Below are 20,855 nucleotides of genomic sequence, written 5' to 3' on the forward strand. Positions count from 1 at the left end.
TCTATACATTCTTTTTTTTTTTTTTAAACAGAATAAATATACATTCCAATTCACAGCTATGTCTGGATAAATAGTAATGGTAATAATTCTCAACAAAAAGTTATTCCATAGGACAAACTTCAATTTGGAAAAAACAAAAATGCATGGCTTATTGTATCGATTATATGGTGTAATAAATTGTTCAAAGTTGAACACTTTAATAATTATTTTCTAGTAGAATCCATATGATTTGGACAATATGGTATCATGAATAATTCATAGTTGAATATTTAATAATTATTTTGTAAAATACATATATATTATTTTAGTATTACATATGAATACAAAATGCTGAGTTTTTCTTTTCAGGTATAACATAATTATGAAGTCGCTATTTTATTATTATTATTTTTTTAAATCAAGGATCTGAGTTAAATCCTCCCATCTTTAATACAAAAATATATATAAATAAAGAAAAAAAATTTCGTAATGCCTTCTTGAATTTTCACAAGGTACATGGATATGTGAGTGAATGATATAACAAATCATTCACGGTTAAAACTTTAGTAATTACTTCATAAAGTCCACATATTTTGTAGTGTATCAAATCAATTATAGTTGAATATAACAATAATTATTTTATACTTCAAATTGCACATGATTATAAATATTTCAATTTGTATATTTAGAATAATCTAGTGGTAAAGTTATTTATTTATTTATTTTTATACAAACTTCAAGTTGAGTTGTCTCACCTTTCAATATAAAAAGTAGACATAAATAAATTGTTGGGTTTATATTGCACGGAATCATTGAAATTTACACACAGTGATCTAGTTTAGCAGATATATAGTTTATATTATTCTAAGTTTTGTTGTAGTGTTAAAGGCAAACATGAACATTAGGCAATTTAGGTAAATACCAACCGATATATAGGGTAATTAATATGTGGAATATTGAGAATTGGCCTTTTATATATGAACACAACAAAATCTGAGAGGACAAGTTGAATCAGAATGGAAGGTGTTGAGGAATGACAATGAATTGGGTAGCACAAAACAGTGGGTGGTGGGGTGAAGGTAGGTAGCTTCCTCGTCGTCCCATTATGGCCCATGTTTGCCTAAATCCTATTCGGTGCTAAAAATCTATTAGAATCCCAAACTTTTTAACTACGAGATTAAAAGTTCGAACCCAAAACCCATAAAATAGTAATAAAAAGGAATAAAGTTGGACTTTATCATCTTCTTAAAAGAAGAATTATTTGGAGTTTAGTTTTTCGAATATTAGTACATTGAGCATGGATAAGGTGGTTTGGTTTGGTTTGGAATTATAAATTTGTTCCCAACAAATCCAAGCATGCCATCACCAAACTACAATAATGCAGTTTAGCCACGTACTAATATCATAAACTTCACACAAAGGGCAATTATATTCACCACCTATTCAACTCTATAATCCACAAGACACTTATTTCCATCAAAATTTGACTTTAAAAAAAAAAAAAAACAAATCTATAAATTTGGATTTTATTGTTTATAATTTGCTTTGTAATGGTTTAGCATTCAATGACTAAGATTTCTGAGCTATATATGAGGAAAAACGAAATAAAAAAATGAAAGAAGAAGTTATATTAGGATGAGTTTGTTAGATTTGGATTTTATTTTCCTATTTCTGAAAACATATTAAATCAATAATATTTATTCACTTTAAAATAAATTTCATAAAATTTTAAAAATGAATAAAAGGAACTCGTATTCTTTATTAGTTTTTGAATCGATGAATTATAGTGAACCGAGTACACCCTTTGTCTCTATGTTTCATATTCATGAGATAAATATTATTTTTTGCACAGTAAGTACAGGTAATATCACATATATATATATATATATATATAGGTTAAGTACAAGTAATACAAGTAATATCACATATATATATATATATATATATCAGTCAACTGCTCTGTGATTGTTGCGTTAAACAAAAATGATTTTACAACTTGCATATTTATAACTTTTTATTATTAGTCTGATATATCTTATCAACCAGTGTGACTATTGTGTTAAACAAAAATGATTTTACTAGTTGCATCTTTATAAATTTTGGATTATTATCCGTTATATTTTATAATTTTACAATCATCCTACACGTAATATATATATATATATATATATATATATTTTGAAATCCATGAATTGTATAAAATTATTTGTTTAAATTATGAACCAAATACATAATCTTTGTTTCGATATATATTGTTTCATGTCTCATGCAATTTTTATTGACAACATTAATATTATATGGCAAAAGCTTAAGCACTATATAAGCATGATAATTAATAATTAAATTAAATCTAAACTTTTATATGGAATGTGGTAATCTAAATCCTTGACTAGTTTTGCATATTTATAATTTTTTAATTATTATTTTTTTAACTAAATAACATGATATTATCAACACTGCTATATTAGTTTTAATACAATATCAAATGTCATGATATTAGGAATTGTTAAAAGTATGACAACAAGTTAATCATCAAATATTATGTTAAAACTAAAACAAAATTCAATATTACTTCAAAATAAATAATTACATTTATAATGCATGTTTAACTAATAGGCTAATTGCCCGTAAAGATTTGGTTGAGTGACAAGTGACAAGGATAATTAATCATCAATCACCCAGTTTTTATTTCAATGCAAAATCAAGTTGTCGTAAACCAATGGATTTCCATTGTCATCCAACTTGCATTTGTGTGTTTTTTTTTTTTTTGGGTAAAAATTTGCATTTGTGGTTAGTCTCACAATAATAAAAGTAATTTATAAGTTTTTACTTATTTTTATTGTACTGCATTTTTAACAAAGTATGATCCTATGTGCAAACCACATGGTAAGTACGATCACCATTAACAAGAATTTTGGTCTAAATTATTTTTCTAACCAATATTGAAAATGTAAATTACATAATCATTAATTTGAAGACCCCAATTCCATTCAAATTAGCAATTATCTAAAAACAGTAGTTGCTAATTTTTCAAATTGTTTAGGGATGAACTTTTCTTTTTCTATTAAAAAAAAAAAAAAAGGGAAAAACTATTGGGTTTGGTCAAAATTCATGACACTGTACAAGACTGAGTGTGAAATCCTTTTTAGCAAAAATTGCCAACAAAAAAGGAATAGAAGCGAATAGAGCGAGGTTTAATATTATTATTATTGTTTTTCCTAATTTATATATAATTAAAAGCTATCCTCACTTGCTCACGTACATCGGTAGAACGTGACATACAGTTTCCAATCGACAGTGGCATTCTTGTAAATATAACATGAAATGAGCGTACACGACACGGCCAACCTGTTGACGTAAGATAGGACTGTGTTTCTCATCCGCTATTGACGCACGTGAGATTAGTACTTTGCACATTCCAAAAATTTTGAGAACCTAACTGAAATGACCATTCAGTCCTAAATAGTTCATGAAAATGGCAAAGCTCCGGCGATTGTCATGCTTTTAAAATAAGAGAAGCCACGAAATCAAACCCAATCAAGATCGTTCCTTGGGCTCGTTACACGTTACCATCGTTGATGGGTCCCACTGATTGGATCGGATCAACGCACTTGCTATTCGAGCATAAGATTCTTACGTGCGAGCGTTGTACACGTGAACCCAAACGGAAAACAGAAATACTATCCTAATCTAAAATCTCTGGCCGGACTAAATTACAAGATCGCCCTCTCCATTTTCAGTGTAAAAAGGGACGGCAGGAAGGGCTTTTAGGTAATTGTGTCATTCCGGTTGGGGGTAAGTGAAATAAAAAGCCGGAAATAGAAAAAACGGTGGCCGGGAGAAAAACCCGGCCGGTGATAGGGGTTCGATAATTCCTATATAAAGCCGTGACCAAGCCCTTTCTTTTCCCTCATATTTGCATTCTCGCTTCGCTTTGCGTCTCTCTCTCTCTCTCTCTCTCTCTCTTTCTCTCTCTTGCTCTAACCCCACCCTAATAGAGTCGCTTTGTCTTATGTTTTAATTTTAATTTTAATTTTTTGGTTTTTTAATTTTAATTCTAAATTTTTTTTCTCAGTCTCTCTTTTATATACGAGGGAAGCTCTAAAAGAGGTAAAACTTCTATCTGCTACAGTATTTGAAAATTTCCAATCATATTTTATTTATTTTTATTTTTATTTTTTTATTTTCGGAATTCTTCTTTTGTAGGTTGTATAGAAAAAAGATCAGTAGCATAAATAATGAGATTGGAAAAAATACTGAATCTTGGGTTTGACTATGAGATAAATGCGTTGTTTCTAAAAATGTTTTTTGTTTTTTTTTTGGTGCGCTTTGTGAATGAATAACTGGGATTCGATCTGTGTTGAACTGTGTAGACTGTCGTTTTTGAAGGTTCATATGATTCTTCATGGTTTGGAAACGATTCTGGACCAGTAAAGAGAAAGAATTTGATTCATTTAATTTGGAGAATGTTTGATTCTTGTAACCCTAAAAATAAAATGCTAGGTTAGTTGGTTGAGGATTGGGTTTTGAATTCTAATGTGAGTAGAAATATATGATTGTGGTTATTGGAATTGGTGAGCGTGGGAGAAGATTAGGGATTTTTGATCTGGGGGTGAAAAATGATGGTAATTGGTGCCTTGTTTAATATGTAATCAGGTTTTAATATGTAATCAGGTGTGTTGATCCTCTGTTGTTACGCTGCTTTTGTTTCTGTCGTGGTTAAATATCTCTGTGAAGTTACAAACTTGTGATAGGTGTTAGTTCTACATTGTGCTTTTTGCTGCCATTGTTGGGGTGATATCCTTTGCGTTAGCGTTTGTATGGTTTGGTAGTAATCTCTTGTGTAGCAATTGCATGTGATATGACTTTCGTTTAGCATGCATTGTGACTTTGTTGATAGTGAGACATTTGGATTCGTATTTGGGATTGAATAATTACATTAAAAATCTAAGAATTATTTTATGAGCACAGGGCGTCATATGCTTATTTTGAACTTTTTTTTTTTTTTTTTCCCTTCTTCGTAAGTTTTCATGTTAGTACTAGGTGCCTTGTTTGTTTTTTTGGATAATCTTTTTAATCCTGATTTGAATAAGAGTGTTAACTTATGCCTTTTCTAGACCTCCCTTCCTTATTGCTTTCTTGAAGCTTCCAGGTTTCTGGAATCCGTTTCACCTGTCTATATCATATGTGATTCTTGCATATTACCTCACTAATTGCGTGTCATGTTCCTATTCTTGTTGGAAGGAAAACACGACAAATGCCTTTTAGATAGATAAAAGAACCCGTCTTGACCGGCTTGAAGACATAGTTTGTTTGTATGCATTTACATATGAAATGGGTTCTCGAGGAAGACTATTACTTGATCTCAATGAACTCCCTACCGAGGATAACGAGGAGAGTGACGGTGTCTTGTGCTTCCAGCTGCAAAAGGCACTTCCATCTACAAATCCCCCTACTACTGATGGGCTTGCTGTAACTTCAGTCTCCCAAGGAATAAAAAATAACCATGCTTTTTCACATGCATCTTCTGTATCTGGATTCCAGCCCTTTGTTCGATCTAAATCTGCTCATGGCCATGAAGTGGGTGCTGAAAAAAAGGCGAGATATCAGAATTCCCAAAATGCCTCATCTTCTAAGTCAAATAATAATGAGGAGATGAAAGCGGTAACATCACTAGTTTCTGGTCCTGCAGATGTTCCATCTGTGGAGAGAGAAGAAGGAGAATGGTCCGATGCTGAGGGCTCTGCTGATGCCTACGAGAACAGTAATCTGCGAGAACAGAGTAAAGCTTCTCAAGAGCAAGTATTGTCAGGGGCAGTGTTTCTTTCTGCTTCAGGTGTTGGTGGTGATGGTAGTTCTTTGAGTGAGAAAGTTTCTGAAGTTACCAGGGATGAAAGTAGCAGTAATACTTCTTTAGGAGTAGATCCAATCCCCAATTATCAAAGTAGTAAAATCAGCCGCAACTTGGAGACCAATATAAAAGGTGATGTATCCATGGATTCTCAAGAGGAATCTGGCCTCGCTCCAAAACAAAGAGAAGTTAGGGGTATTGAAGCTAGCCATGCACTAAAGTGTGCAAATAATCCAGTTAAGAGGAAGATGGACCAACATAATGAAGCAAAGCTGGGAAAGAAACGTAATAGGCAGACCGTGTTTCTTAATTTGGAAGATGTTAAGCAAGCTGGTCCTATGAAAACTTCGACCCCAAGAAGACAGGCCTTTTCGTCAAGTATTTCAACTCGTTCTGTGAAGGAAGTCCGTGCTGTTCCTTCTTCCGAACGCATTGGAGAAAAGCAGAATCAGTCAATAATTAAGGAACAGAAACAAGTTGATGCTTTATCTGTTGAAGGGGGAACTACTATGGATTCTATTGAATTGAGGTCTGAAAGCAATGGTGATACAAATTCTGGATTACTAGGTAGGCCTAGGAGGCTGAATGGTGACAATGATGTTGCTGCTGAGGCACTACCACCAATTCCAAGACAGAGTTCATGGAAACAGCCAAGTGATTTGAGACAACTTAAGAATTCACAGGGTACAAATAGGAAGCCAACTCTGGTCAGTCAAAGTTCTATGGATTTGAAAATGGGAAACAAGAAGCTTCTTCCAGCCAAGAAGCAAACAATCAATAACTCATACCAAGATACGTCAGTGGAGCGTCTTATCCGGGAGGTCACCAATGAAAAGTTTTGGCATCACCCTGGTACGATGTGATAATGCTTTTAATAGTACTTTGGGTAGTTGATGATTTGTTTTCCGATTTTGTTACACTAGGAAAGTTTGGACTGTTTGTGTTTATAACTACCTTGATTTTTTATTTTATTTTATTTTTTTTTGGTTTTTTTAATTGCCAGTGCTCCATGCCCCTTCAATTGTTTCACTATGAGACTCATAACACACAAAAGACTTGCAAAGGTGATGACAATTATAGCGTGAAATCGAGATTCTGAATTAACATGATTTTATTGTTTTTATCTCAATTTCACCATGTAATTTTTATCACCGTGATATGCCTCGTGTGTGAATGTTCTCATGGCAAATATTGTTTTAGGGGCAGGAGGTGAGTGGGTCAATTTTCCTTTAACGCTGAAATTTTATGGTTATTAAGATGAGATTCAAAGCATCCGGAGTATCTCCAGCTATAAGCCTTAATATAAGAAGAAAACTATGTGGTTAATTATATCAGAGATTTTGTCTTTTCATTTGTACAAGCACGTGAGGTTTCAGTCATAATTTACATAATCCAGTCCATGTAACTGGTTTCACTTGTTAGGTAGTAGTTGGATTATGTAAACTAATACTCAAGTTGTGATTGGCTTATAGTATAGTTTTCATTGCCTGTATTTTATGTGGATCTGATTTTTCTGATATTATCTTCTTTTTACCTTGGGGAGGGGGTTGAGTGTTTCTCTCTCCGTGCATAGCTACTTTGTTAAACTAATTGAAATTATTGACCCCAGGTGAAACTGAGCTTCAGTGTGTTCCCGGTCGATTTGAATCTGTGGAGGAGTATGTCAAAGTATTTGAGCCACTGCTGTTTGAGGAATGCAGGGCGCAGCTTTACAGTACTTGGGAGGAATTGACTGAGACAGTTTCAAGAGATACTCATGTAATGGTCCGAGTAAAGGGTATTGACAGGCGAGAAAGAGGTACCAAGAGCAATAGTATCTTTAATTATTTTGTTGGTACACTATGAAATGCTTGGAAACTTATTTTTCTTATTAGGATGAAAGATCTTTTGGGTTAACTGTTGTTTTAGCAGTTTTAGTTCTTGTAGGATCTTCTTGTTTCTCCTTAGTCCATTTGTTGTTACCTGTGATTATCATTTGTTTTCTGATGGTCTCTTAGCAACGTGGAATAATAAACTAATATAGAGCTTAATTTCAAACATTTTTGCTAATTTCGATATTTATATTTTGCATGATTCAATAACTTGATTTTTTGTTCTGCTTCTGCTAATTACTAGGGAAACTTATTTTTGTTATAAGGATGAAAGATCTTTTTGGTTAACCGGTGTTTTACAAGTTTTGGTTCTCCTTAGTCCATTTGTTTTTACATGTGATTATCATTTGTTTTCTTATGGTCTCTTATCAAGGTGGAATAATAAACTTAAATAGAGCTGTATTTCAAACATTTTTGCCAATTGGGATATTATATTTTGCATGATTCAATAAATTGGTTTATTGTTCTGCTTCTGCCAACTACTAAAGTATTAAATTTCTTTGGCTTAGGATGGTATGATGTAGTAGTCCTACCAGCAAATGAGTGCAAGTGGACATTTAAGGAGGGTGATGTTGCTATTCTTTCATCCCCCAGACCTGGATCAGGTTTGATTCAAGAGTAAAGTTATTATTTAGTTAGTATAATTCTGGATAGTAAGTGGTTTGATTTTACTAATGTTAATTCGTGTTATATTAAGCAGCCAGATCCAAGCGCAGCACCTCTTCTTTAGCTGAAGATGATGAAGAGCCTGAAATCAGTGGACGGGTGGCTGGTACCGTCAGGCGACATATTCCTATTGACACTCGTGATCCTCCAGGGGCAATTCTTCATTTTTATGTTGGGGACTCATATGAATCAAACAGGTTACTTTATAATTCCCATCTTTCCCTTTTATATGTCAGATTGCTTTGATAATCTATGACTATTATTGTGATAGTCTTTTTGTCAATGCTCTTGCCCTTTTATCCTATTATTGTCTTCTTTTAGCAATGATGTTGACATCTTTGTTTTATTCTCCCTCTTTTGGATACAATTTTTCCAGCTTGGTCGATGATGATCATATTCTGAGAAAACTGCAGCCTAAAAGTATTTGGTATCTGACCGTGCTTGGTTCTCTTGCAACCACTCAGCGGGAGTATGTCGCACTTCATGCATTTCGTCGTCTAAATTTGCAGGTGGTAGTTAGATTCATTTTTGTGCATCTTCTAGTTTGTACATTTTAGCAATATTATGTTCAACAGATCTCTTTTTACAGATGCAAGCTGCGATACTTCAGCCCAGTCCTGAACACTTCCCAAAATATGAACAGCAGACTCCTGCCATGCCAGAATGCTTCACACAGAACTTTGTTGATCATTTGCATAGAACCTTCAATGGCCCCCAGTTAGCAGCGATCCAGTGGGCTGCTATGCATACAGCTGCTGGTACTAGTGGTGGGATGACAAAGAGGCAAGATCCATGGCCCTTCACACTTGTTCAAGGACCACCTGGAACTGGTAAGACACACACTGTCTGGGGAATGTTAAATGTCATCCATCTGGTTCAGTATCAACATTATTACACTTCTTTGCTTAAGAAACTAGCTCCTGAAAGTTATAAGCAAGATAATGAGAGCAACTCTGACAATGTGGCCACGGGATCAATTGATGAGGTTCTTCAAAGCATGGACCAGAATCTCTTCCGTACTCTTCCAAAGCTCTGCCCAAAGCCTAGAATGTTAGTTTGTGCTCCTTCTAATGCTGCTACTGATGAGCTGCTTGCTCGTGTGCTTGACCGTGGATTCATTGATGGTGAGATGAAAGTTTATCGTCCTGATGTAGCCCGTGTTGGGGTTGATTCACAGACACGTGCTGCCCAGGCAGTCTCTGTTGAGCGGAGAACTGAACAGCTTTTGGTGAAGAGTCGAGAGGAAATATATGGATGGATGCACCAGTTAAAAACTCGTGAAGCTCAGTTGTCGCAGCAGATTACTAGTCTTCAAAGAGATCTTACTGTTGCAGCTGCTACTGTTCGTTCCCAGGGATCAGTTGGTGTAGATCCAGATGTTCTTGTGGCTCGAGACCAGAACCGAGATGCACTGTTGCAGAACCTTGCAGCGGTTGTGGAAGGTAGGGACAAAATTCTAGTTGAGCTGTCTCGTCTTTTCATTTTAGAAGGCAAGTTCCGAGTTGGCACCAACTTCAATTTAGAAGAAGCTCGAGCTAATCTTGAGGCTAGTTTTGCCAATGAGGCTGAGATTGTTTTTACTACTGTGTCCAGCAGTGGTCGCAAGTTGTTCTCTCGTCTTACTCATGGTTTTGATATGGTAGTAATTGATGAGGCAGCCCAAGCCAGTGAAGTGGGTGTTCTTCCTCCCCTTTCTCTTGGTGCTGCACGATGTGTTCTTGTTGGGGATCCTCAGCAGCTTCCTGCAACAGTTATTAGCAAGGCAGCTGGAACTTTGTTATACAGTAGAAGCCTTTTTGAGAGATTCCAGCAAGCAGGATGCCCAACAATGTTGTTGTCTGTGCAGTATAGGATGCATCCTCAAATACGTGATTTCCCTTCAAGGTACTTCTACCAAGGACGCCTTACTGACAGTGAAAGTATTGTTAACTTACCTGATGAGATATATTATAAGGATTCTTTACTGAGACCTTACATATTTTATGACATCACTCATGGGAGAGAGTCTCATAGAGGTGGATCTGTCTCGTATCAGAACATACATGAAGCACAGTTTTGTCTTCGTCTATATGAGCATCTTCAGAGGACCACAAAATCTTTGGGGGTGGCTAAAATCTCAGTTGGCATAATTACACCATACAAGCTGCAATTGAAATGTCTCCAACGTGAGTTTGAGGATGTTCTTAATTCGGAAGAAGGCAAAGATTTATATATTAACACTGTAGATGCTTTCCAAGGCCAGGAACGTGATGTGATTATCATGTCCTGTGTGCGCGCTTCAAATCATGGGGTTGGCTTTGTTGCGGATATTCGCCGTATGAATGTTGCTCTGACCCGTGCAAGAAGGGCTCTTTGGGTAAGAGTTAATTATATTTTCTTTTTATTTTTAATTCTTTTTTATCATTTGCGTATTAAGACTGCTGACACACTATAGTCCCCCAATATATAGACCAAATAGGATTTGTCTTATTTAGATTAATTGATCTGTTAAGTTGTAAAAGAATTTGTTTTTGCAGGTCATGGGAAATGCTACCTCTTTAATGAAATCTGATGACTGGGCTGCATTGATTGCTGATGCCAAAGGTAGGAACTGTTACATGGACATGGACTCTATCCCCAAAGATTTGCTGGTATCAAAAGGACCTTCTTACACACCACTACCAGGGAAGGTTTTATCTAATATGAGAGGTTTGAGGTCTGCTGGACCAAGAAATAGATCATTGGATATGCACATGGAGTCTAGATCAGGAACACCATCCGAAGATGATGAGAAGTCAAATTCATCAATAATTTCTAGGAATGGAAATTACCGTTCCTTAAAGCCACCATTGGAGAATTCCTTGGATGACTTTGACCAGTCGGGTGATAAATCTAGGGAGGCCTGGCAATATGGCATACAAAAGAAGCAAAGTTCTGGTGTTATGGCGAAGAGGGAAATCTAGGTGTTGATAATTGTCGAATACTGATTGTGCTCTAAGGGGAAGCTTCATGGCTTGTATTCTTTGTGATGCCTTCGCTCATGATGCCTGTTAGAAAGCTCCTAAAGCATTAGCTGTGGATGGTGATATGAAGGAGCTGGAGACATAACAGGCCAGTTGTGCCAAAAGCTGGTTGCTTTTGCAGAATATCTGCTTTGGTTGAATTGATTCCTATAATCTATTGCAAGGAGCTGGATGCTTTTGGGGGTAGATAGTGGAAAATCATACCACCCTTAATCCACCAGCTTACAGCCTTCGAAGGTGAGGTGTTACATGCTCTTTTGCAGACTTGGTACTGTGAACCTTTGCTTCGTTTATTTTTGTCCATTACCATTGAGTTATATCTCATGATTGGCTTCGTCAACTCAGGAATCTCATTGTTGGCGTCAGCAACCTTTCTATCTGCTGGGAGCCTTGAGCTGCAGCCTCTTTTTTATTGAAAACGAGGGGTTGTTTGTATGGTAGGGTTAGCAATTCAAGTAGAAAGTTCACATTGGAAAAGATGCTATGTACATTTTTTGGACGTGCAAATGCGTCGGCATGACTAGCGACGGGGGTTTATCTACGACTACAATTCTAGTTGGGGTTTTTGAATCTTCTTTATTCCTGTTGTTATACACGTGACAGATAAACATTACTAGAAAATTCTGTATAGAAATGGGAAATATTACAGAATTTGTTTAGAGAAACCTAATGTTGAAGAGGCATTTGTGGTGTCAAACTGACTTGTACATACATCTTCAATTGTAAAATTCATAAATTCTTTTTATGTAGTTCTCTCGGATTTCTTTACCAAAAAGAAAAAAGGGAAACTTTCAAATACGTGGATTTACCTTGTGTAGCGGCCAGCATTGTTTCCCAGAGGAATAGACAGAAGTCGGATTACAGTCCCAATTATCAAGATCAGCCATATAGAGAGCCCAATAGCAGTGTGGTGTGGCTAACAGAGCTTCAAAAGAACCTGGGATCATGTTAAGGGAAACGAGGACGTTTGGCATGGAATCTAATAGATGCAGTTACAACAACCCACAATTTCTTTAATGTGGAAATAAACCAAATTAAAAGGTACAATTTCATTGTGGATATTTTATACCCGGAGCCACCCAGATGAAGATGATCAGTGACACCCTGTTATTTGCTTCAATGTTGTCTCCATGGTGTCAAAATGTCAAATCACTTATCCACGTTCTGTTTTGGCGTCTACATGGATCCAGAAACTTCCTATATTTTTTGTTTCAAGTATTGCAGATTCTTTATATATTTTAAAATCAATAGAGTATTTTTCTATTTTTTTGATGAAATATATTTTTTTTCTTTGTAAATTTATATAATTATTTTTGACATTAAAGTTAGAAGGGAGGGTGTTATAATTTATAATTTTTATTATAATCTGAAAAGGTAAAATCAATAATGTTAGGTATACTAACTTGTTTACCAAAATCATGTCAAGATGAGGTTAATTTATAAAGATTTACTTAACGAGATTCTAAACCATTATAATTTTCTTTATTCAAAATCATTGAATGAATAAGATTAATTTATACTTTTCAAATAAAATTTTAATATATTATTAAATTATATTATTAAATTCATATTAGAATAATTAATTTTTTAAATTTCAGTTTTTAGATCTATAAAAGAAAATTTAATTCTACAACCATTATGAGATGTGAATTCTATTTAAAATTTACTCATTCATATTTAAATTAAATATTAATTTTTAACCTATAAAATAATAACAAAGGACTCAATAAATTTTATGTAGTTTTTGAATATATAGAGAAAGATATCTAGACTGCATGTGATGCCAACGTAAGTTGCACGAAAGAAAAGAAAAAGGACTATTTGGTAAGACCACTTGGTGGCTCTGTCTGACCGTTTGATGGTCCAACTGGTGTTAGGAGGCTGTTTCTAAATAAGAACCGTATGCTTCATAGTCCGTATGACCAGTATCGTTTCCTTTAGGAGAAACTATTTTTAAAAAATTATGATTTTCTTTTAATTTTTTTTGTCCTAAAAAAATAAAAAATAAAAAAAAGTTTTGTGTCGGTGTTACTCACTTTGGTAACTTTTGCATTATTTTTTGTTTAAAAAACAATTTCATTTAGATTTATTGTTTTCTTTGATCAAGAAGTCACCGGTGATGAAATACTTTACTGCTCCTGCCATTGTTTTTTATTGACCAAGACAAATGGCGGTTTGCAAATTGTTTTAGCGCTTTTTATTTTTTATTTTTTGATAACAGATGGCCTGTTGTTAACGAGCCTATCCAAATTATCAGCACTTCCATTCACTCAAAACGGCAACTTTATGGGGAAAAAATAATTATTTTTTAAAAAACTTTTAATTTTTTGAAAAAAATGAATTTTAGATTAAGTGGTGCTTTTAGAATCACTCGAATAAAGATTATTTATTATATATATATATATATATATACATATATATAAAGTTTTTTCTAATAGCTGAGGACAAGTTGCCCCTTTACATTTAGGGGTGGGCTCGGTTCGGTTCGGTTCGGTTTTGTGATCTTTTTTAAACCGAACCGATCGGTTCGGTTTGGGTTGGGTACAAAACCGAACCGAACCGACCGTTACATTCAACCCAAACCGAACCGAACCGAATGAATATTTTTCGGTTTGGGTTGGGTTCACGGGTTGGGCTGGGTTGGGCTTTCTGATGGGCTTCGGCCCAAATTTTTTTATTTTTGGTTTAGGCCGGTTTGGTCCTTATGATGAGCTTCACTTTCAGCCCAATTTTTTGTATTTTTGGTTTGGGCCAGTTTGGACCTCATGCATATTTCATGACTAAACCTTCACCTTTGGATTATTATGGGTCGGTTCGGTTTGGGTTGGGTAAATTTTCTACCCACCCGTAACCCGAACCGAAAACCACGGGTTCAATACATATGTAACCGAACCGACCCGTTTAACAGTTAAAAACCAACCCAAACCGACCCAAATAATTCGGTTCGGGCGGGTTGGTCGGTTTGGGTCGGGTTTTGCCCAGCCCTACTTACATTAGTCCTTCTAACGGTTCCTTAAAATTGTCCCACCTTCTATTAAAGTAAGGTTTCTGCTTATGATTGAGCTATTTATTCTTTTACTTGAGTGTTTTAAGTGTCATGGAGGAGCAAGGCTATGTGCATCGAGCTTTTAGTAGTAAGAAGATGATTTTTCAAGGATCAGAATTGCAACTAACAACAAATTTAGCTGGAGTGGTCAAAATTTCTCAAATTTCACTGGTTGGGAAAGTCATATCAAATAAAATAATCACCAAAAAATCAGTTCAAATGATTATTAGCAGGGTTTGGTTTACTTAGAACCTAGTAAGTGTGGAGCAATTGGGTGTAAGCACGTTTCTTGTCACTTTCAAGATAGTGCCTAATCGGAAAAGGATCTGAAAGAAAAGAGCTTGGACTATTAACATGTAACACCCTGTCTTTGCTGATGCAATTATCATTCTTGATTATATTGTCCCAAATTTAACCACCATATTTGGTATAGAGTTTTTTGTTCAGAGCTTTCCAGGTGGTTATCCATTTTAAAATTACTCTCGCTTGAGCAAGTTTAATTTTGGAGTTCTTTTGAACCTCAAAATCAATTACTCTGAAAGGTTTCGACATTATGAGATTGATTATTATTATATTTGAATCATCTATTGTTTTACATCCGGATTATGTGAAATTAGACATCTGGTAGTCTGCCAATGCCTCTTGCACCCACCGACACTGGTCATCACATAACGGCTCTCATCTTCTAGTGAGAGAATGGTCTTTGAATATTTTTCTTAGGGATATAGTCTTCAATTTTTCATCCTTTTTGGTTCAAATACATGAATTGCCTCTTCAATTTATGACGAAGGAGAATGCTAACAGGATTATGGATAATTTCCTTAAGTGCTCCAACTCACGTCTTTTTCTCTAACAAATATTATAAGTAGAAAGTATATGTGCATACAAGTGGAGATTGACATCAGGAACCCAATGCTCATAGATTTCTTTCATAAGATTGTATGGAAGGAACATGGATCCTGTTCATGTATGAAGGTTAAGGGATTTTTGCTACAACTGTGAAATTTTGGGCAAATCAAGAAGTTTCACAAGAACAAGCCAACGAGCTAGAAACTAGAGGTAAGAGATTCTAGATGCTTTTACTGTAGTGAGTGAAGGGAGTCATCTAAGGAGGGTGGAGTTGCTAAAGAAAGAAGTCTTTGATTCCTTTGATGATGATATTAATACAGATTCTAAAGATGCAGTTGATCAGGAGTAGATAAAGCTGAAATTGGAGGGGATGATGATGCTAGGTTAACTAGGGAACGAGTTGGGGTAACAGAAACCAGGGAAGAGAGGGATGGTGAACGTGAGCCAGAGGAGGGGCCTACTAGGTTAGGGGGAGGGGCTGATGTGATGGGCAACGTGGCTTGTTCTGATCTATGGATTCAAATTTTGGACTAAACTTTTGAATTAGAGGCATCTTCTACTGAGATGACTTCAAATTTCATGAAAAGTTTAAAGCAGTAAGAATCTTGACCTAACATGATGGGCCTAAGACGACCTTAAAATGTAAAGGAGTAATGTTTGGTTCAAAGAAAGGGTCCAAACTAGCTAGGAAAAAGATTGTTTTTAATCCAAACGGTGTCGATCCTTCAAGAGATGGGAATTTGGGTCACAGGATTGAGGAAGGTAAATTTAACTTGGGCCAAGATGCTTCAGCTTAGTAGGATGCTCCAAGGGATGAGATAGCCAATAGCAAGGGTTTTAGTGAAGATAGAAGTCATTTGAATTAGATAAGTTCTTCTTCGTCATGTTCCCTCAAAATTCATTTGAAGTACATTGCTTGAAACAAAAGGAGTGGTGGTTCCCAAGAGAAGACAGAGTAAGGATCTCAACCATTAATTTAGGAAGGAAAGGTTCAAATGGCCGAGAAGGCAGGCCTAATCAAGCCCCCACCTTCGCCATGAGAACCATTTCTTGGAATTGCCAAGAATTAGGAAGATCCTCAATAGTTAGAAGCCTCTATTGCTTTATTAGAAAGTTCTTCCCCCTTGGTTTGCTCTCTATTGAGACCAAGGTCAGTAAGGAAAAGATAGTTTATATTGGGAAGTCTTTTCCTTTTAATAAATATTTTGTTGTTGGTGCACTCAATATTAAGGGAGGGATTGTGATTTTTTGGAAGGATAAGCTGGGATGAGAGGTTTTATATCATTCTCAATGGATAATTAATGTTAATGTTTACCTGGTGAAAGATGTCTCTTAGAATTATTGGTATTGCTACTGCACAGTTGATCATTCCCTTAGAAGGAAGTTCTAGAAAGAGTAAACTTATACTGTGGGCAGAGGAGTCGGCTTGGGCTTGTATAGGAGATTTCAAAAACATTATTCTATTAGATGAGAAATTAGGAGGTAGAAAGGTTTCATTGAAGCATAACTTCGTTTTGAGAAACTTTATGAATGAAGTGGGAGCTTTGGACTTGGGTTTTTGCAGAAACACTTTAACTTGGTGTAACAGGAGAAGAGGTGTTATGAAAACCAAGGAGAGGCTAGATTGTATTTTGGTTTGCCCAGATCGGAGAATTTATTTTAACTAAGTAGGGGTGTCTCATCTTTCGGCGAATCCCTCTGATCATACTCTGATCTTACTTAATTTGTTTTTGGATCATCCTAAGACTCCTCACTCTTTTTCATTTTTTGGGAAATGCTTGGTTTACTAGATCTCAGTCGGGAAGACCTCTTTTGATCAGAATTAAACTTAGTAGCAAAGAGACTAAGGGATTAGAACATATTGTCAGACTCGCACTAAGGAGTTAGATGATCGGCTAGCGCCTTTGCAAGTTCAATACCCTTATGTTGATATTCTTTTCCATGAGAGGTTTCTTGCATTGTGAACTTGTTGAATGGCACGTAGACTAAAGTTGCTATGGAGAAAGAATTCTTTAAAGGTCTGGCTTGTGGAAGGAGATGGAAACTCAAAATTTTTTCATACTACTATTGTGGCAAATTGAAAGAGACTGATGATAACAACTATTAGATGATGATAGGTGTTGGCTTGATAATAAAGTAGAGATACAATTTTCTTATAGGAAAGTTTTCAAGTTTGATCAAAGTGGAAGTGGTGGAGAAGTGTACCTGTCTTGACTCGTTTATTCAACCCAATATTTCTGATCAAGAGAATACAAGGCTATATGCTAGTTCTTCAGTTGGAGAAGTGTGGGAGGTGGTTTGTAGTATTCACCCAATCAAAACTCTAGTTCTTGATGGCATGTTTGCCATGATTTTTCAGAAATACTGGAGCATCGTTGTAGAGGATGTAATTAGTTTGGTGCCGAATGTCTCCCATTCTGGTTGATTACCTAAGGATGTGAATAAATAATTGGTAGTTTTAATTCCTAAAGGACATCAAATTTCTAGCTTTAATCATGTGTGTCCCATTAGTCTTTGTAATGTGGTTTACAAGATTATTTTAAAATTAATTGCTATGTATATGTGACCTTTGTTGGACAAGCTTATAGCTCCAAATTATTCTGTCTTCGTTACAGGTCGGTGGATAGGAGTGAATATAATTTTGGCCAATGGGATTATTCATTCTATGAATAAGAAAAAGCGTTTTCAAGGGATTGTTGGAGTCAAAATTGATATGTAGAAGGCCTACAATAGAGTTAATTAGGAGGTTCTCATGTCTATCCTGCTTAAGCATGGCTTCTAGGATAAATTGCTAACTCTTATTCTGCGTTATATGTTTGTTGGGTCCATGGATTTTCTTCTCAAAAGTAGTGTTTATGGGTGCTTTAAAATGGAAGGGGTATTAGGCAAGGTAATCCTTTGTTCTCCTTTCTATTCATCTTTGTTTTTTTTTTTTTTTTCCCTAAATTTTATCTAGAATGCTTTATAAATGGAAGTCAGAAGGGAAGATCCATGGTGTGAAGCTTAAAAGGACTAGCCCACCATCACACATCTCTTATTTACTAATGATATTTTGATTTTTTATAGTGCGAATCAAGATGAAATGCCGAATTCGATGAGGTGTCTTAGGAATTATTGTAGGTGAACTAGTGCTTTAATGCTTCTAAATCAGGGTGTTTCTTTTTCGCTAATGTTAAAGAAAGGAGGAAAGCTCAGAGTAAAAGCATTCTCAATATGAAGGAAATCTCCAAGGATACAAAGTATTTAGGGTTGCTCATGTTTATTGGTAGAAATAAAAACATTGCTTTTGAAGACTTTAAGAAGAAAGCAGAAGCTAAGCTTGAAGGCTGGAAAGCGGAGTTGCTTTCCTAGGCTGAAAGATATACCCTTATCAGTTCTATTCTTTTGGCTATTCCTATGTATTGTATGTTTGCTTCCAATCTTCTAGTGGTGAGGTATAATAAGATTGAGAAATTGGCAAGGCGTTTCTTATGGAAAGGAAGTTATAATTTAGAGAAATATTTCACTAATATATCTTGGGATCAAGTTTGCAGACCTAAGAAGTGTGGAGGTTTGGGCATTAGAAGGCTTGGTCATTTGAATAAAGCCTTGCTTAGTAAGCTTGGATGGGATCTCATTTAGGAGAAGAATAAGGTATGGGTGAGAGCTCTCAAAGCCGAATATTTCCCCTTTATCTTTTTTATGAAATGCAAAAAGCCTAAGGGTAGATCGTGGAATTAGAATGGTATTTTAAGATTGAGAGCTATCATTTCAAAGGGAACTTTTTTGAGAGTTGGAAAAGGTGATTCCATTAATAGCTAGAGGATTCTTGGATTCCCAATAATCCGGGTTTCCTCCCAATTCTAAAGGAAATTAGTAATGAAATGTAGGTTGGAATGATGGATTCACTCATCAATGGCAGACTAGGCTAGAATGTGCAAAGGATTTCAAAGCTCTTTAATCCTATTATTGTTAACAATGTTAAGAAAATGTTTTGGGCATTCCACGATGCTGAGGATGTTTTTATTTGGATGAGCAGCAAGGATAGTTCCTTTACTGTTTAGTCAGCTTACATGATGACTGAAGAGGACTAGGAGTAGTTAAAAGTGTGGAAAGTGCTGTAAAAGAGTAGGATTCATGAGTGCCACAAGTTTTTGACCTAATAAATTTTTAATTTTGATATCCCTTTCAAAGCCAATATGGAGGATAGAGGTTTAATAGTGTTTGACTCTTTTTGTCCTCATGGGTGCTTATGTCCTTAGAACGAAATTCACCACTTTTTTTGTTGTCAAGTGGCCAAGAGACTGTAGTTTTCCACTCCATGGGGTATTCGTTAGGATGATTTCAATTCAGATGATCTTTTGACTTGGTTTGATTTAACTTGTAATCCAATAGGGAGGTTTTCGATTTTCCAAGATGATGTGGATAGGCTTTTCTTATTTGTCATTTTGATTTTTGAGCAGATTTGGTGGAACCAGAATGGGGTGATTCATAAAGGTTTTATAAGCTTTGATGATGACAAAATCTAAGCTTTGCATAATAAGTTTTTAAATTCAATTTTTCTCTTTTATGTGAAGGAGCTAGTGATAAGGAGTTTCAGGTTTTTTCCATTGTTCCTTTATGGAAATGTCCACAAAGGGGTTTTGTAAAGATTCATGCAGACACTACTTTGAAAAGAGGCTTTTGCTTTACTGGGATGGTAGTAAGGTATCATTAGGGAAATGTTCTCAAAATTCTTGTTTTCAAGGAGGTTATTGATATCCAAAAAATTGATGAAATCTTTAATATTTTTTAAGGTTTACTACTGGCATGGAAGGAAAATTTGAATTGGAGAGTGATGTAAAAGCTGTCATTCAGAGCGTTACAATCTTCTTTTTGTTGGGGTCGCACTGGTTTGCTTTCAGCCTTTGTAAAAATATTTTTGAATTTAATACTATCTTTAATTCTCTTTCTTTTTCTTGGATCCCCAAAGAGTGTAATAGTCTTGCCCATATTGTTAGTAAATGGGCGAGTAATCAATCTTTTATGAGATATGTGGATCTTGATCTTGTATCTCTTTCTTTTGTTTAGATTATGATTCAAGAGAGAGGTTATTGGACTAGCTCTAGAATGTGAGTCGTACTTTATTAGCACGTTGCTCTTTTTAGTTTTAATACACCCGTTACTTTCAACAAAAAATAGCTTTTCTGATAGCCATTTCATAACTTTTAATAAGGGTATGTAGGAAAATTGAAAAATCGAGAAAACTGAACAATTGACCTGCATTGACCAATGATTAGAATTGGCCCTCCTCCGATGGGTCAATTGACCAACACCAATCATGGGGCTTCGATCGGTAATGGTTACCATTACTCAAAAACCAAATGTCATGGAAATAGACTGAATACTCATCTCTTCGAAGAGTGTTTAGCATTTTTCATCCCTTCACTTGGATCGTAATCGTCCATAACTCTTGATCTATTGCCTACAACTTCACAAATCCATCTCTTAGATAGATTTCTCTCTTAGATCGATCTCATGAATCGCTAGTCAAAATCTATCCATCTTTTCTCCCTCGCTGTGATCTCGTCTTCTTTTGATCTCTGCTTCATCTGTAAGTTTGTTTTGCTCAA

The 20,855-nt window shown here is 35.4% G+C and overlaps 1 protein-coding gene across 1 annotated transcript; it reads left to right on the forward strand.

Moving 5' to 3' along the window:
• The first annotated feature begins 3,882 nt into the window (after positions 1–3,882).
• On the forward strand, positions 3,883–12,114 carry LOC107420965 (uncharacterized ATP-dependent helicase C29A10.10c). The gene is made up of 9 exons (XM_016030067.4): positions 3,883–4,089; positions 5,224–6,682; positions 7,440–7,628; positions 8,211–8,306; positions 8,402–8,564; positions 8,744–8,876; positions 8,957–10,723; positions 10,884–11,606; positions 11,715–12,114. Exons 2-8 carry the CDS (start codon positions 5,314–5,316, stop codon positions 11,307–11,309), a joined length of 4,143 nt encoding a protein of 1,380 aa, XP_015885553.3. The 5' UTR covers positions 3,883–4,089; positions 5,224–5,313; the 3' UTR covers positions 11,310–11,606; positions 11,715–12,114.
• Positions 12,115–20,855: the final 8,741 nt, after the last annotated feature.

The sequence above is a fragment of the Ziziphus jujuba genome, chromosome 5 (assembly GCF_031755915.1).
Source record: "Ziziphus jujuba cultivar Dongzao chromosome 5, ASM3175591v1".
In the NCBI taxonomy this organism is placed as follows: Eukaryota; Viridiplantae; Streptophyta; class Magnoliopsida; order Rosales; family Rhamnaceae; genus Ziziphus; species Ziziphus jujuba.